Source organism: Monomorium pharaonis, chromosome 4 (genome assembly GCF_013373865.1).
Source record: "Monomorium pharaonis isolate MP-MQ-018 chromosome 4, ASM1337386v2, whole genome shotgun sequence".
NCBI lineage: Eukaryota > Metazoa > Arthropoda > Insecta > Hymenoptera > Formicidae > Monomorium > Monomorium pharaonis.
In genome coordinates, this window is record NC_050470.1 from 15,117,017 (window position 1) to 15,137,043 (window position 20,027).

At 30.8% G+C, this 20,027-nt stretch overlaps 1 protein-coding gene across 1 annotated transcript in view; it reads left to right on the forward strand.

The window, feature by feature from the left end:
• The first annotated feature begins 2,231 nt into the window (after positions 1–2,231).
• The window catches only part of LOC105833365, a 56,838-nt gene continuing 39,042 nt past the window's right edge, over positions 2,232–20,027 (forward strand). The window contains exons 1-2 of the mRNA XM_012675063.3: positions 2,232–2,350; positions 9,274–9,370. Coding sequence (XP_012530517.1) covers positions 2,249–2,350; positions 9,274–9,370 — 199 coding nt within the window. The 5' untranslated portion in view covers positions 2,232–2,248. The remainder of the gene's footprint in view (positions 2,351–9,273; positions 9,371–20,027) is intronic.

Consider the following 20,027-nt stretch of genomic DNA (forward strand, 5'->3'; position numbering starts at 1 on the left):
ATAAGATAAGCAAAATAAAATAAAAAAGAAACGTCCTCTGACATCTTAACTTGTCGGCACGAACTAGCCTCACTACGCGACTGGTGTCGGTCACTTGATTGGTGTAATTTGATACACGTATATATTACGTCACGATTGTTATGCGCAGTTGCATGGTCACAATTCTATATAATTGAGCAAATATTGAGTAAATATAGAGAAACAGCTTTTGAATAAAAAGATTTATAACTGATCTAGAAATGACAATTTAACGTGTACAACAATTAGTGTATATTTGAAAAAAAAGTTACTTTATATTTTAAAGCAATAATTGTTCGAGATGTGTCCGCTTATAGGGTCCATAATTGATCATTGATAATTCAGATTTTAGATCTTATTTATTGATCAATAACTAAGAATTAGTATGGAGTTTTACTTTTCTTAAGGTCATGTTTGATTAAAAATTGATCAATTATGTTGTTTTTTACGTCATGGAGTGAACGTAGATTTGCCATTTCTCCACGAGTTGCAATCTGGGATATTATAATATTTAATAACAAAATGCCCGCGTAGCGGTTAAAATAGCATTTTTATTGTAATTGTTATTTTATTATATCATTATTTTTATTATTTTATTTAATTCTATGCGCGTACGTATGCCAAAATCATTTCGTGAAATGAGCATGATGCGTTCATGCATGCACGGTGTGATCACGCCGTGAAGATAACATGACCCCGCATGAATTGTTATTTGGGTAGACATACTTGTACTCACATTCGCATTCACTTTACTCGATTCAGTACAAATTTTGATTTATTAGTCTATTACTATATAGTATAAGTAATATCAGTTTCATATTCATTGTTATGGGATAGCAACTAAGGATTCTCTGTAGTATCGATGAGGCCATATAGTAGTAATAAATTCAATTCAATTCAATTCTCTCTCTCTCTCTCTCTCTCTCTCTCTCTCTCTCTCTCTTTTTCTCTCTTTCTCTCTCAATTTAATAATAACACTCTTTCCAGCACAATAATTATAATTTATTTACATAAATAATTTACTTTATGTTTTTCTTATTTTTTTTCTTATTATTTCTTAAGTACTTCTAATTCTCTCTCTCTCTCTTCCTTTCCCTTTCTCTCTCTTTTTAAAAATTTATTTACATGTTTAAATAACTTACTTTATGTTACTTTTCTTACTTTTCTTTCTCATTATTTTTTAACTATTTGTAATTCTCTTTCTCTTTCTCTCTCTCTTCTTACTTGTCCACTAATTTTTCTTTTCCTTCTACTTTAAGTTCAAATTAAAGTGTGTTTCTTCTCTTTCTTTCAATATAATAACTAAAAATAAACTATAACACAAATATTAACTTATCTCAGAATAATTATTTCCATAAAAAAATATATATTCTTATTTGATTGTACAACGTATAATGTTATACTAATCTTCAAATTAAGAACAGCCGTTTTTTTTTCCACAATGTAATAGGCATATTATGAAAATAAAATAAAATATAATCAGAAAAAGAACGAATATAACTTTATTTTGTCATTTTAATTCAATCTCAGTCTCGACTTTTAAATTGATATGATATTGACTTCAAAATTGTCTTATAAATTTTTATATATATTATAAAAAGAAATGAGATATCTGTCACTACAAAATGAGTAAAATTGCAACAAAATTACCTTTTTAAAAAAGGTATAAAAAAGAGCCAAGTATACACGCGCAAAAACGCCCTCAAAAATCTATTCTTATACAAAATAATTTTAGTTTGCCACTACAAATGTATGAAATTTTAATAATAAATAACTTTATGTTACTTAAAAAAAATTTTTTCTTATTATTTCTTAACTACTTCTAATTCTCTCTTTTTAAAAATTTATTTAAATGCTAAATAACTTACTTTATGTTACTTTTTTTACTTTTTCTTTTTTTTATATAATACCACATTGATTTCTAATAACTTAATCGAATAGCAGCTGTACGTATTGTTATGTATTGCTATGATTTTTGTCTGAAACCAATGCCGTACACTGACGCATGTGTACTTTTGTACACATACATACACACAAAACAATTGCGGCATTATAGTCGCGTAATATTATGATTCAAATCTCTTATGCAAATCTGATATGCTGGTCAATTATACCAATCGTGCTTCCGCAAATCCGTGCACACAAATGCAGAATTCTCTCTTACTCTCGTCGATGATGTAAAATCATACACAATGCTACGAACAATATAAATATGAGCCATAGAAATATAATGTGTCTAGTTGTCGGATTAACTTACAAGTTGTTCATTTTTATTACCAAACGTAGAAAGATGAAAAGAGTCGCATTTTTCGTTTTAGCACTCATTGTTATCGTAAGTGCAATTTATTTCTATATATGCATATATTTATTTTGTTCAGAAAAAAAGTAATAACAAATTTAAATAAATGCACTCCTAAAAAAGGTATGAAATCGATAGTCAAATCTATCGAAATGTTATCACCGCTTTTCCGCGACGCTGATTGGATTTCTTACTGTGCTAACTTCATGAAAAACTGTCATCGAAGTTAGCAAATTTTAATTTATTGGTTATCTATACAATTATTATTGCAATTTATCTTAAATTAAAAAGCTAAATAGTACGTAAGGCATGTGTCTATGATGCCTAATACTAATAAAAAATCCAAAAACTTTATACAAACTATACATTAAAAAAAATCATTAGTCGATGTACTTGATGATTTAAAAAAAAAATCATCAAGTACTCCATAATTTCAATAAAATAACTTGAGGTTTTTCAGGTTCTTAAATTACTTTTTATACAGATTTAAGAACTATATTGTTAAAATATACATCTGCTTTTGTTTTTAAATCCAATTTTGCGTACTTGTAAGAGGAATCTTTTTCTTCTGTTAAAAGAAATAAAACGCCGCAACTAATAAGTGATACTATTATATATTAGAAGTTTGATAGATTCAATCGGAAAATTTTAACTATCTTTATAGTTATCATATTTGAATGTTTTGTGTTACACATATGAAAATGTTTGATTATAATAAAACCAGAATTTCTGTTTACTTTCGCAATTTGTTTAATCGAACATGTCTTGTTAATTAAATACTAGTAAAGAATAAAAATTAATATTATTAAAAACATTTACTTAAAGTTTTATTCAAGCTAATAATTGTGAATATTGATTGACAATTACAGCAATATTTAACCGATTCACAATTCTATATCACATAACATCTCTTCTATCTCATGGACACCAGTGTAAAATTTGAGTTATGTCACTCACTGATTAATTAATTTTACATTGATGTTGATAATTAAATAGATGAGGTGTGACATAGAGTTAGGCATTGGTTAATTATTGAGAATATTGTAAGGATAAGGACCATCTTTTGTCACCAAGATACCGGCAATTATATATATTATTAGTAAACCAAAGAATAAAAATTAGTATTATTAAAAACGTTTATTTAAAATTTTATTTAAGCTAATTAATAGTTGTGAATGTTGATTGACAATTACAGCAACATTTAACTAATCCACAATTCTAAATTACACAACATTTCATCTGTCTCATCGACACCAGTGTAAAATCTGAGTTATGTTGCTCTCTGATTAATTAATTTTACATTGATGTTGATGATTAAATAGATGAAGTGTGACGTAGAGTTGTGAGTTAGTTAAATATTGACAACGTTGTAAGGATAAGAACCATCTTTTGCCACCAAAATACCAGCATTATATACGTTAATAGTAAACCAAAGAATAAAAATTAATATTATCAAAAACGTTTATTTAAAGTTTTATTCAAGCTAATTAATAATTTACAGCAATACTTAACTGACTCACAATTCTATATATCACACAACATCTCATCTATCTCATCGACATCAGTGTAAAATCTGAGTTATGTTGCTCTATGATTAATTAATTTTACATTGATGTTGATGATTAAATATTAGATGATGTGTGGCGTAGAGTTGTACATTGGTTAAATATTGATAACGTTGTAAGATAAGAAACGTTGTAAAGATAAGAACCATCTTTTATCACCAAGATACCAGCATTATAAACGTTAATAGTAAACCAAAGAATAAAAATTAATATTATCAAAAACGTTTATTTAAAGTTTTATTCAAGCTAATTAATAGTTGTAAATATTGATTGACATTTACAGCAATATTTAACTGATTTACAATTCTATATATCACACAACATCTCATCCATCTCATCGACATCAGTGTAAAATCTGAGTTATGTTGCTCTCTGTTTAATTAATTTTACATTGATGTTGATAATTAAATAGATGAGGTGTGACGTAGAGTTGTGTGACAGTTAAATATTGATAACGTTGTAAAGATAAGAAACATCTTTTATCACCGAGATATCGGCATTATACAATATGTTACTAGTATACCAAAGAATAAAAATTAGTATTGTTACGTCCAGTCTTATGGGATTTTACTCTTTATTCGGTAGGAAGGATATTTCAGGGAGAACAGGTAAGGCAGAGAAGAACGTAACAAAACGTGTAGAATTCCCATAGGCACACAGTTTAAGAGAGGGTATGTGCCTCGGGTCGAACGCACTTTTTATGACTCAAAAATATAGGTCAACGTGCCGATAGGCCCGCTATAACCCGTTTCGAGTCGTACGTCCGTCGGTCCAAGTTTCGAGTCAACGAATTGAATCGCTTTAACTCGGGATCGGACCAGGTGCAGTCTTTGTTCGGGATAAGGAGAGGTCGTGAAATTTAAATAAATGATGAAGTTGGTGTAAAATTAACAAAACTATTTATTCTAATAACAAAAAATGAAAATAAAAAGAAAATACAAATAAGCGCTGAAGTCGTGGTTGACAATTTTGTAATAATGGTATAATTGAATTTAAAACGCATAGTGAGTATGTATATAGTAGTACAAATATTGAATAAGTATTAACGGTAAACGCGGAGCAAAGAAATAGACGAAGGGTTTATTAAATGGTTACATGGGGAAAACAGAGATGCTTGAAATTGTAAAAGGATAAAGAATAACGTGGGAGAGAGTGCGGGTGGAACATCTTCGGGTTTTAGAGAACTGATCTAGGAATAAGTAAGAGAAACAGGAGAAGCGGGGACGTTTCGAGGATCACACGGGGGTTCCTCGAGATTGTGGGATGGCGTAAAGATAACTTGAGGATCGCATGGGAGCGTCCCAGATGCGCACAGTAATAAACGGATACAGCAGGCTGAGTGAAACGGACACAGTAACAAACGGACACAGACCAAACGGACACAGTAATAAACGGACACAGTAACAAACGGACACAGTAACAAACGGACACAGACCAAATGCGCACAGAGCAAAACGGGCACAGTAACAAACGGACACAGACCAAATGCGCACAGAGCAAAACAGACACAGTGCGAAACGGACACAGACCAAATGCGCACGGACCAAATGCACACGGACCAAATGCGCACACTGCACTTGCGCACACTGCACGTGCGCACGGACCAAATGCAATCCATGTACATTGCAAGCAGAGTAAAGTCCACATAGGTTAGCGACTTGGACGAGGTGGGTGCGGGAGGGGGCCAAAGGCCCCCCTTGCACCCGCCGTGTGTGTGTGTGCGTGCAAAGCATCACATGGGTTTGCGACTTTCCGTGTATGCATTTGGTCCGTGCGCATGTGCAGAGTGCGCATTTGGTCTGTGTCCGTTTCGCTCTGTGCGCATTTGGTCTGTGTCCGTTTCGCACTGTGTCCGTTTCGCTCTGTGCGCATTTGGTCTTTGTCCGTTTGTTACTGTGTCCGTTTCGCACTATGTCCGTTTGTTACTGTGTCCGTTTCGCACTGTGTCCGTTTATTACTGTGTCCGTTTGGTCTGTGTCCGTTTGTTACTGTGTCCGTTTCACTCAGCTAGCTGTGTCCGTTTATTACTGTGCGCATCTGGGACTCACTCAATCGCATGAAGATTCCTCAAGGTTGTGAAATGGTGACGGGATATCTGAGGATCACACAAGGGTTCCTCAGGGTTGTGAGATGGTGTCGGGAACTTGAGATTCGCACACGGGAGCCTCAAGTTTGTATGAGTGTGAGGGAATTATTTATAAATAATAGAAGGGTGTCTTAAAGAATTAAAACCGAAGGGAGTAGATGAGTAACGTAGAAACAAAGAAAGAAATTGTGATAGTGGGACTTACTCATTACTGGTTCTCGAACAAATTCGTTGGAATCGAAGGGTTTTTTTGACCGGATGGAACGGCACTAAAGTTTACTTGCGCACTAATTCTACATGATTATTAACTAACTGACTAACTCTCTTACTCGTTACTGCGAATCGAACTGCGAACTCTGAACTGTACTGCACTGACTACTCATGATACTCATTGACTAACTAACTAACTACTGACGTAACTCTAAAAACTCTAACTCACGTAACTGAACTCACAACTAACTACTGACTCTTCAAGATTTGGTATTATATATACAGAGTCTTACAGAGGGAGGATCCAGATGTGGGTGGTTCAAATATTCTAACTGGTAGGACTCTTTTTCAGGATTGTGTGGTGGGTGAATTCTAAGTTTTCTTATTGGAGAAATAGTTTTTCCTCTTTGCCCAATCATACGTTGAGTAATCTGTCGAAAGTTTCTCTGTTTCCTCCCACATTCTTTCAATTTTATCGAAGGGATTCGACCTATCGCGTAGGTTATCTTCCCTTTGGGTTTAAGAGATAAATAATTTTTTTCTATCGTGCTAGATATGCTACGGTATGGGTTGCAGACATGGAGGAAACAGTTTTTTATTTTTTGCTTATGTTTAGATACTTTATTGCTCATTTTTTGTGAGAAAACTTTGCTTAGGTCCCATGTTTGTTTTTTAATTTCTATCTTCAGAATTTATTATTTGTTGACTCAATATTCAAAAGGAGTCGGATTTACCAACTTGGTCGTTTCGTCCATCTATGTTTGTCATTACGTTTCTAACAGACTAATCCTAGACGCATAAAAAATTATCGGAGACCGTTGAAACGGAATTTCTTTTGTAAATTATTTGTTTTTCTAACGAAGGAAAATCGTGGAGTCTGCCGGACGTAACAGTATTATTAAAAACGTTTATTTAAAGTCTTATTCGAGCTAATTAATAGTTGTGAATATTGATTGACAATTGCAGCAATATTTAACTGATTCACAATTTTATATCACACAACATCTTATCTATCTCATCGACACCAGTGTAATACAAGGTCTACAATGTCAGCAGAAGTAATGTAGTAGCAGTAAGAAGTAAGAAATATGAAACGAGATTTGCCCATTTCGTTTACTCCCGGTTTTTAATTGGTCAATTGTTACTCTTACTCCTTACTCCATTACTCCTACTGACATTGTAGACCTTGCATTAAATCTGAGCTTTTTACTCACTAATTATTTAATTTTATATTGGTTAAGTTGTGCATGTGGTTAAATATTAAAAGGTTTAAGTATACGAAGCATCTTTTGTCACTAATGCATAGGCAATTATTATCAATTAAAAACCAGGATTAAACGAAATGGGCAAATATCATTTCATATTTCTTACTTCTTACTCCTACTCCATTACTCCTGCTGACGGTGTAGACCTTACATTAAACATAACGGTATAATATGCATTATTACTTCACGAACTGTCATAACATAACCTCACACTGCACGTCACTTCATGCGAATCCCTGGCGACCCACATAACCCTTTACACACAATGCAAACACCGTAGTAATGATGCGAATGGCTGTGTTCCGTTTTATTACGCACATGATTAACGTTAGACATTATTACGCGTGAAACGAAACGTCGTTTAAGAAGCATGCGAACGTGACCACTGCCCATGTCGCTATATTTCGTCGGTATGACAGATTCTTAAATAACTTGATGCGCGTTCATAGCACACAAGCGCCTCTTGTATCAAAAGTGTGAAAGTGACTTTTTCTGATCTGAGAGGTCAACGACGACGACAATGACGACGTTTCTTACATAAAAATTTTGATATTTGGACTTTGCGTCGTGATATCTCCTCTCATAGAGTATGTAGAGGAAAAATAAAAATAGTTTTCTTATACAAATCGACCCCAAGCTTTCGATTGAGTCTAATTAGAGTTTGATCCGTTTAGCCGTTTCTGAAATCTGATAATATCAAGTGCTCGCAAGTTGCGTACTCGCGTAAAAAGCACACGGTCGGGCTCGCGCTACGCTTTCACTTGGCGCGAGCCACTACCGTGTCTCTTGACTATAACTTTTTGCTGTATTTAATATATATTAATTTGTAACCATAAAATATTAACAATTATAATAAAATATCAATAAAAGTAATAAAAAATACATACACATGTAGCAGTATATACATAAAAATGTCATGTCAATAAAAGTCAACCTAAAGTGTGAATCATGATAGACACGATAAAAAATTAGCAAGAGCAGAGTTTCTTATTCCATTTTTAAAATAATTGTCTGTAATCTTCCATGTTGTTATATATTTCTATGTTGAGTTTAATTACTTGTAACTTTTAATTTATAAAAGTGATATAAGATAATAATATTAAATTCTTCAAGGTCTATTTTTTAATATATTTTTTCCTTGGAGTATGTCATTCCAAAGTATCGAGTTAACTAAAAATTTTTTAATTTCTCTAATAAAAATAAGCAATAATTGCTTTAAAAAATTATAATTGTATTAAAACAAATAATCAAAGTTGTTTTTCTTTATTAGATTATAATTAAAATTCAGAAAAAAATTATTTGAACAAGAAACTTTAACAAAAATGTAAAAATCATATGTATCACTCATATGTAAAAAAAAGACGATTAAAAAATATATATTCGTTAAAGATGACAAAATATATTTATTAATAAAAAAAGAACGATAAAAATCCTATCTTAATCGTTCATTAAACGTAAAACAAAGATAGAATGATAAAAAAGCACGCTACATTTTTATAAGCATCTTCTGAATACGGACTAAAGTGTATTGTTCTATTTCTTTTGTTCTATATTTTTATAAAAAAAAATTGATTTCAAATTATGGAATAATTTGTTGTTCAAAAAATGCAAGAAATAAGAGACATATTGTAAACATTTTGGATGTTTTATTATATTTTGTTATAATATTTTTTTATAATATATAATGTATACATTTAAGTATGACATATCTTTAATACAATGTAATTACTTCACAAATATTTGTGGCATAATGTAAAATTTAGTAGCAATAATATATATTAATAAATAGTATTACTAAAATGCATAAGAATCGCATTATACCTATTTTAGGTAGTTGCAAATGATGATAAAGAAGAGATAGCAAGGAAATTCGACACTGATGCAATAACAGTACAAGGATGTCTGGACGATATTGGAACAAAAATGGGTAAGTCATATAAAAAATATAACTAAATTTAATATATATAAGAATATATATTTATATATATTATATATTTTATTAAATATATTTACGTATAAAAATATGTTATTATTTTTTATTATTCCTATTGCCTTATTATTATTGTTTTATTACACAAGGTTTTGTGCAAGAATATATGAAGATTATTTCTATGGTAAAGAACAACCGCAAATTTTATTTAATATTATATTTTAATTATAAAATTATAGATTTTGTAAGTAAAATGTAATATTAACAATCTAGAGAAAACTTATTACTCTAGAATTTCTAAATCTTTAATTGGTGTAAAAAAAATATGAAAATTGTTTTTCAAAAAAATTATTCATTTTAAGACATGCAATTAGTAAAGCAACTCCAGTATTTATGCCACAAAAATCAGAAAAGATGGTAAGAATAAAGAAGATAATTAACGTGTAATCACTCTGTGTCTTTTTATTTATTAATTTGGTACTGTATTGTATGTGATTTTAGTTTGTACTATTAATATTAATGCAATTATCCTAAGTTAACCGTTTAAGGCACAGTGATAATCCAGGCTATCACCTTCTTCCTTTTTTATCACTTTTTCTTTGGAATCAAATTTTCATACTTTGGTCTTATTTTTTTTATTGTCAGGTATCGTAGATTTTTAAAAATGCAGAAATGATAATGGAAAATGTTATTATGATATTCTAGAGTCGTTACAAATAAATAAATAAATTTTTAAAATCGTCTTTTGAAAATTGATTACGACAGTAATCTACTGTTATAGAATCTATTGTTATAGAATCTGTTAACCTTTAACGGTAAAAGATTATACAGCGTGTAATATTACAGAAATTATTGAGAATATTATTCGTTGCAAGTACGTGTATTTATCTATAAAATATGGAAGAAGAGATAGAGTTAGCAGACATGATTGAAATAAATTGGTCTACTATTCCAATCAGCAGAATATTTAAAAATATTTTAAAAAACGTTTTTAAAAACGCTAAAAATAATAAAATAACTACCTTTTTTTCATTAAAAAAAAACTTTTTTTTAACATTTAAACAAATTTTTTTTTAATTTTAATACACATTTGCTTAAAAAAAATGTTTTTTAACATTTGATAAATGTTTTAATGTTTAAAAAATTGTTTCGCATAAATTTATTTCGAATAATTCTAGTTTCTTGCTGTGACGCCTCGCTAATTTTATGTCATATACCCGTGAAAAAAAATTTTATATAAATTTAATATAGATTAATATGAATTAAATTAAAATTAAATAAGATACTAATAAGATTTTAATAAGAACTTGGTTTTCAATTAAAACTTTATAAACATTTAATTTTGATTTATGTATAGATCTATATTAGGTATTATATAGGCTTATTAAATGTCTTTATAAGGATTGGACGAAATAAATATTTATATTAAACTATATAAAGCTCCTTATTAAATATATTTTTATGAAATTATTTAAATCTACATATATTTAATTTTAATAAGGAATTTGCGAATTTTTTATGTGTCTTAATAAGGCATTTGCCAGCCTTCACTTTATAAATAAAGTTTGGTTATATTCAAATATAGTTATATACTAAAATTTAATCCACAATATAAAATTATATAATACAATTTAATTAAAGCTTATATACCCAGATAACACAGTGTTTTCTTAAAGAATTCATAAAGTAGTCTTCCTTTCTGAACAGTAATTCCTGGAATTCATAGAAGGAATTCATAGAAGAATACTTTAAGAATAACGTAGGAAGTTACATGCACCATGATTCGAATTCCTCAGGACTTCTTAAAGTATTCATATAAAATTATTTGTTAGAATTCCTCAGAACTTCTTAAAGTATTTATATAGAATTACTTGTTGGAATTCCTTAGAACTTCTTAAAGTATTCATTAGGACTTCTCCAAGTAGATATCTTAAACTGAATTAAAAAATTTATTTTCAAGATTTTTGATAAATGTTCTGATTTTTATAATATTGGAACGTTCCTCAGAAAAATTTAAAAAATAAAAAATTCTGATTAATTTTGTAAGAAGAAGAAGATTATACCATGTTTCAGCCAAGCCATAGTCGTAGTTTTAGCTGTTAAAGCATGTTTAATTTCTGTAGCTGAAAAAACGGTCACCCATCCAATTGTTAATCATCGCCAACGTTGCTTGACTTCGAAGACCGTACGCATCCTAACGCCCCGTGATGATCCATGAACACTTCTTGTTTATGCATACATATTTGTTAATATATTGTTTTGTTAATTATATATAGCGCATTTCGTGTATAACAGTATAAATTAGCATTTATTAAGCGATATATAATTATAAAAATGTAATTGAGATTATCCAAACACTCGAGTAATTTCTAATGAATACTTAAAGTATTCCAAATAATAAATCGCGAGGTATTCATTGCAATGAACTCTTAAGGAATACTTCAATGTGAACTCATTGTGGCTAATTCCTCAAGAATTCTTTATGTATTCATTTTTCTACTTTGCCAAGTATTCTTTAAAATGACTTCTCTATGAATACTTTAAATATTTCAAATAATAAATCGCGAGATATTCATTATAATGAACTCTTAAGGAATACTTCAATGTGAACTCATTGTGGCTAATTCCTCAAGAATTCTTTATGTATTCATTTTTCTACTTTTCCAAGTATTCATTAAAATGACTTCTTTAGGAATTTCTGTTCATCTCTGTATTATCTGGGGTAGGACTCATAGAAAGCATCTGTATTAAACATTATTATAATGAAAATTAAATCTGTATTAAATAAAAAAAAGATACATAGCTAGTAACTACAATTTTGTAATTCTTATTAATTAATCAAGTACCATCTAATCTTGTATGTGCGCAATGACGATTTATTTATATTTATAGATGTTTCTTTGGTACGAGACGTATTTAAGATAACAAAAAAAATACTTGAATGCGCATTTGATATGAAAAATATTTTTAAGATAAAAATATGTTATATTATAAAAAATATATTAAATTGCGTTTAAAAGCGAGACTTTAATTTATAACACACAGGGTCAATTGTTCCAACTTCTTGGTAAACTTACCTAACAGGTAAATATATGTTTGTCTTTATTTATTTAAAAAAAGAAATAAAGATAAACACTTGCTTACCTGGTACGTAAGTTTACCAAGAAGTTGGAACAACCGGCTCACACACGTTTTCTTAACCATAACATGCCTTTACATAAGTTAATATTTTAAATCAAGCTTGTCGCCGGTTTGCCCATTTCGGCCGATTTTGTTTACTGGCATCCTCACTCCTTTTCGTAGCAACTAGATAAGACTATAATAGGATAGTAATCTAGTTGCTATTTCATAGCAACTATTAGATTACTCGCGAAAACGTAAGACGCTCGATATCAGGAACGATATTAGCTGTAACTTATATGGACGCATATTGCCATGTGTACTTCTGTTTATAAACCTATTCTTATATTATTATAAAATTATACATATATATATGTGTTTATTTCAGTTTCTCTTTTAACTTTATAATATAAAGTTCCTCTTTTAACTTTATAAACAATATAAAGAAATTATGTAGAATAGATTGCAATTAAATATCAATTAAATATAATAAATTTCGAGTCAATAAGAAAAGTTTAATAACTAGTGGAGACATATATATATCTTTAATATATTAAAGTTTACTTCTTATAAAAAATAATAATTTCTTTATATTTTTTTGTTTGATAAAACAGTGTGTTGGCTAAGAGATTACACTTTATGATTATCTTAAAAATTTGTGATATTAAGATTAATGACTAATACGCATTATACGCCTTCATATTCCACATACCAATTGTTCGTACAGTCATGTAAAATATTTCTAATATGCGTTAAGGGGATGCTAAACTGCTCGTCAAACTTGATCGAGGTCGATAATGTAGAGTCATTTGGGCACGTTATTAACAAAATTTTGTATGTATTTCTTTTATAGATTTAGAAATCCTTTTCCGGAATTAATTGTGGAGAATTTTTAATTCTGTAAATGCAATAAAAAGTTGTACATTGGAACAAATTGTACAATTCTGACGATAAAACAGATAGGATCTTCTTAAACACTGAAAACTTTTTTTCTAAGGTTCCTAGGCTCATTCTAAAAGCACAGTATTGTTCTTTGCTGAAATGCCAAGTGCGCCCCATGCTTATTTTATACGTACAAAGTCTAAAACTTTTATACGCAGCCAATGTTTTCACGGGAGCGTCCCAGATGCGCACAGTAATAAACGGACACAGCAAGCTGAGTGAAACGGACACAGTAACAAACGGACACAGACCAAACGGACACAGTAATAAACGGACACAGTAACAAACGGACACAGTAACAAACGGACACAGACCAAATGCGCACAGAGCGAAACGAACACAGTGCGAAACGGACACAGACCAAATGCGCACGGACCAAATGCACACGGACCAAATGCGCACACTGCACATGCGCACACTGCGCGTGCGCACGGACCAAATGCAATCCATGTACATTGCAAGCAGAGTAAAGTCCACATAGGTTAGCGACTTGGACGGGGTGGGTGCGGGAGGGGGGCCGAAGGCCCCCCTTGCACCCCTTCGTGTGTGTGTGTGTGTGTGTGTGTGTGTGCGTGCAAAGCATTCACTGCATCACATGGGTTTGCGACTTTCCGTGTATGCATTTGGTCTGTGCGCATGTGCAGTGTGCGCATTTGGTCTGTGTCCGTTTCGCACTGTGTCCGTTTCGCTCTGTGCGCATTTGGTCTGTGTCCGTTTCGCTCTGTGCGCATTTGGTCTGTGTCCGTTTGTTACTGTGTCCGTTTCGCACTGTGTCCGTTTGTTACTGTGTCCGTTTCGCACTGTGTCTGTTTATTACTGTGTCCGTTTGGTCTGTGTCCGTTTGTTACTGTGTCCGTTTCACTCAGCTTGCTGTGTCCGTTTATTACTGTGCGCATCTGGGACTCACTCGTTTTCACGAGTCGACTACAGAAGTCGATAACAAAACTATAATTTTCTAACTTTCTTTCGTTTTTCGTATGAAATTGATCGCAGCGCACCGCGTTATTATCTGTACTTTAATTTTGGGGAAGGATTTTTAATTCCATGCAATCAATAAAAAGATTTCGGTGTCCAAAAATTAATGATAAAACAGAGCAGTTTAGTATCCCCTTAACAAAGAAAATAAATATCGAAGGCTATACCTCTGTACAACCTTCGATTATACAATAAAGGTTGCCTTCCTACGCTATTTGTCAAAGTCACGTTATAAAGCTTACATCATCATATATCTGTGTGATACATGTTTGATAGTATTATTTCTCGTATATATCGCTTAAGTAGCTTATTATTTTAAAGACTTTATTAACATATTGTAGTGCATATACGATTTAGGAAAGCATCCTAACAGGAGGGCTACAAATGGCGTCAGGCACTATTCATTTATATACTTGCCCAGCTAACCATTTGCTGCCAAATTGTCAGCAGACTGCTAAAAATTTCTTGCGAAATCAGGCTGCCAAAACCATGGCCTACTGTGTCCTCGAGTGCGCCCAAATTGCAAGCAAAAATTGTTATCAAATCCTGATATCAAATTGGGTGCAACACCAGAGCAGACCTGTCACTATACTGTCACAATACAATGACAAATTCACGCGGCAAATTGAGAACAGATGTTGCAACGTAAACTCACAGCAGATTTGCGCCAAATATGCAACAGATCTGTATTCATAAATGATGATAGATTGGCGACAGATTTGTCGAATTTTTTCATTTCTTCTTTCATCACAGTTATAATTTTATTTGAGAATCGATGTAAGCAATCTCCTGGGAAGATTTATTAATTCAGGAGTAGGAACAGATTAAATAATTTACCCAACCCTCTCCTTAGCATCTAATATTTCCTATAGGGGGGCCTCAATTGACCTATCTATTTTCTCCCTTTATATCGCAGGTATATCATCTATTCTAGGTGCAATTAATTTCATTAAATTTCTTTGTAGTTAAATCTCACTCCCAAAAAAATAAAAATACTACCAGTTCTGTATCATAAAAGTATAATGTGGCGGTCTTCCGTCACATCAGACTCCTCCGCAGGTGCAGCGAAGGAAGATAATTTTTGCTTACCTTAGTCGCGTTGCGAGTGGTCCTTATGTAGCGAGTTGACTGCATTTTACTCCCGAGAAAGTAAGCCGCCTATCGACGGTGCCGCACTTTTTATTGCCAATTTGACATTTCGACAGATCTGCTGCATTTCTGGTATCAATCTGTCGCGTACTTTGACACACAAATGTTGTTGCATTTCTACAGGCAATTTGCTGACATTATTTGCACTTTGGTGTTTGTCGTCAATCTGTTATCAATACTTTCAATAAATCTGCTCGCAGTTCACTATTATTTTGTCATGTATTCTGATGACAAACGTTGCTAAATATTTGCTGAATATCTGCTAATAGTGTTTGCAATAACAAGATATGTTTCTCATTTGTCGCCTTTTTGGCAACAGAATCTGTTGCCAACATTTGTCACAGCTGAAATGGTTATAGGGGTGCGTATTCCATTATTAGCATTGTTCGTTTTGTCCGTTCTAGGTTTACTCGGAGCAAATCCAAGCAGACCAACGCACTCTAATAGGTAGATTCTGATGACGTCAACCTATTAGAATGTTGGTCTGCTTGGGTTTGCTCCGAGTAGATCTAAAACAGACAAAACAAACAATACTAATGTTAATTACAATAATTCATCAAATACAACTCTCGAGAACGATTCTTCAGGATACATCCTGAGATTGTAAAACATACATTGAAACTATCTTGATACACATTCATCTTACTTATTTCGGGAAGAAGGTAATTCTACATCGTATCCTTACAATTGCAACCCTGTTTTGCCAAATATCTTTTAAATTGAACTTTTTACATAAATGTTGGCCAAAAAGGTCGCATTTCTGATATCAAAAAGGATAACTTCTTCTATATATACATATATAAATATATACATATATGTATATATATATATATATATATATATATACATATTTAGAAATATACACATATATATTCTTGTATATCACAGAATGGATCTCTGCAATGAAAGAACGGTATCATTTTCTACATGTATGGAATCCTTCTAGAGTTTTTGGTATTAAAAAGAACTACAGCTTAGTACATAAAATTGATCACGCCTGACAAATATAGGGTGCTTTCCATTTAGTGCCACAAGTCGACACAAATATCGTTCTATCTTTGTTACTCATTGAACATAAAAAAAGATAGAACGATGCGTGTGTCGACTTGTGTTACTAAATGGAAAGCATCCATAATAAAGTATATTTAGAAATGTAATTTTCTTTAAAAATTTACGATGAAAGTTATTAACATTAAGGGGATACTAAACTGTTCTGTTTTATCATTAATTTTTTGGACACCGAAATCTTTTTATTGATTGTACAGAATTGAAAATCCTTCTCCAAAATTAAAATACAAATAGTAACGCGGTGCGTTGCGATCAATTTCATACGAAAAATGAAAGAAAGTTAGAGAATTATAGTTTTGTTATCGTAATGTGTAGTATATATTATATTACTTCTGTAGTCGACTCGTGAAAACATTTGGTGTGTATAAAAATTTTAGACTTTGTACGTATAAAATAAGAATAAGGCGCACTTGAAATTTTAGTAAAGAACAATACTGTACTTTTAGAATAAGCCTAGAAACCTTAGAAAAAAAGTTTTCCGTGTTTAAGGGGATCCAATCTGTTTTATCGACAAAATTGTACAATTTGTTCCAAAATCCTTCTCCACAATTAAAGTATAGACGATAACAGTGTGCGGAATACATAAACTTTAATTCTGGAAAAGGATTTCTAAATCTATAAAAGAAATACATACAAAATTTTGTTAATGACGTGCCTAAATGACTCTACATTATCGACCTCGATCAAGTTTGACGAGAAGTTTAGCATCCCCTTAATATCACTTAATTCTCCTTATCATAAGTTTTGTTTAATCACATTTTTAGGCGATTTTTGGCGATCGTTTGATACATGTACCAAACGATCACTAAAAATCGCTTTATTATATCAATCCAATTAACAATAACAGATCACATCATAAGATTATTTTTTGGTATTTGTATTCAAAAATAACAATGATTTCATCTTGTGACTAGTTAATCGATTTCTCCGATCTGTTAAGAATAAACCTGCTTTTGAAAAAAGCCTTTCACAAGGAACAGATGTTCCAAAAGCACACAAGTATTTTTTTACTAAATTAGAAAGATATGGAAAATATTGCCTATTTTCTCTTCACCAACTATTTGGATTTTTGTGCCGTGAAAGTGTTTCTACTTCATCAACATAACGTTGAATTTCAATTAAAGCTTTGCACATAGGCGTTTTTTGGGCCTAGTAACAGTAATACTATCAAACATGTACCACACAGATAATTCATCTTTTGTGTCATGTTGATCTAACGACTCACTAGTTTCACTTACAGAATTACATTTTGAATGTTCCATTACTTCAATATTACTTGTTAAAGATGAAATCACTGTTTTTTTTGCATGTTCAGCAGCACTCGAGTTTGAAAATGCTATTCCTTTGAATCTAGGATCCAAAAATGTACATATTGATAACGTAGTACTACTTTCTACATTGCCAAGTCTGATATTAATGCCAGTTTAAAGTTTTGAGATCATTTCCATTGCAAAAGGTGAGAAATTTTTTTTGGTAGAGTAGTATTGCGTGACGTCCAACAGTACATATATTTTTTAAACCATTTGTTAATGGAATTAGGGATGCGGAACAGTATTTTTCTCCACTGATTGTTTTTGTCACTGCTTCAAATGGCTTTAATATCTGACATAATTCTTTTAATATTTTCCATTTTTTAATTATTAGAAGATTTTTGTCTAATACAGCTATAGTGCTACGAATTGCAGTCTCAAGTTTACAAAATCTTTCTAACATAAAATATGTTGAGTTCCACCTAGTGGGCACATCTTGAATAAGTTTTAAGGGTTCATCATTATTTTTTTTGAATGACATTAATTTTTCACTTGAGATATAATTTCTTTTGAAATGACCAACAATAGTTTTGACTTTTTCCAAAATTTCAGTAATTACATCAATGCATAGAGCCACAATTAAATTTAAAGTATGTGCAAAACAGCTAAAATGCTTCCATCCTAATCTTTTTTTATAGCATTTTTTATATTACTCGCACTGTCTGATACTGCTAGTACAATTTTTTTTTCAATTTTCCATTCAGTTACAATTCTTTTTATTTCAAATGCCAAATTTTTACTCGTGTGATTTGAAAACATTGATGAGCATTCTAACAATACAGATATTAGTTCAAAATTATTATCTAAAAAGTGAACTGTTACGGCAATGTAACTTTCAGTATTGCGTGACGTCCAACAGTCAGTAGTTAAACAAAAACTCAAACCAGAATTAACTAATTCCTTCGTATAAGTAAGACATTCTTCATAACGACTTGGTATTACCGTTTTAGAAATAAAATGTCTTGAAGAAATTTGATAAGATGGATTTAGTGCTTTAACAAAATCTATAAACCCTTTTTCTTCAACAATACGAAATGGATGAAAATCTTTAATAAGCAATTGTAATAATTTATCAATGTTTTTCTTCTCTTTACTAGAGAGTTTTTTTGGCATAAATGATGTTTTCGCGTTGAAAAGTACACTTATTTTTTAATGTTAACGTATTAGTACATACATTTTCTAAATTATCTGGATTGTTTCTTGATAAAATAGAAGATGTTGAAATGTAGACATTTCAGAATTAAATGAAACTAGACTTTCTGTGTCATTGCTTGTTGATTGCACAGGATCAGGGTCATCAATTATTTCCTCCAAATGTGATGATAAAGAAATAACCTAAAACAAATTTATATAAAATTTATGTAAAATTACTTCAGCTGATAAATCTCAGTTATTGATTGAATATAATATTAAATACTTTAAAATGTTTAAATTATAGAAGAAACCAAGTAAAATAATTGATTCATTTAATATTAATAAAAATATGTAAATAGAATTTAAAGGAAAATGTAGAGATAAAAAAGAAAAAGGTTATTTTTAATTATAGTACGCATTTTAATATATACATTATTGTTATTTACATTACATTTAATTACAGTTTCTTGATAATAATTTTAAACTTATATATATATATATATATATATATATATATTCAATTATTATAAAATTAAATGGATATTACTACCTTATTTTGATTGCATATAGATGAATTAATTGATTTATTTGTAAAGTTAAGGCTACTGATGGATGTCTTGATAAAACATGTTTTTTTAAATTGTTTGTCGTACTTTTATACGATAATTTATGTTTGTACATATTGCAAGATGCAAACTCAGTGTCAATAACAGTAAAAAAGGTCTATATTGCACTGGTTTTTCTTCTTATTCTTTCTTTCGGCATCTTGCTGAAAACATAACAAATAGAATAAGTAATAGAATAAAGTATTGAATGTCACATATGTATAAGAAATATAATAAAAAATGTATTAACTGAAAAATCCAGAAATAGCCTAATTTTTACTTACATTTACAATTACATTTTACAATTTTGTGAGATGACTTTGGACTTGATTCGTTTGCACTTGAGATAGT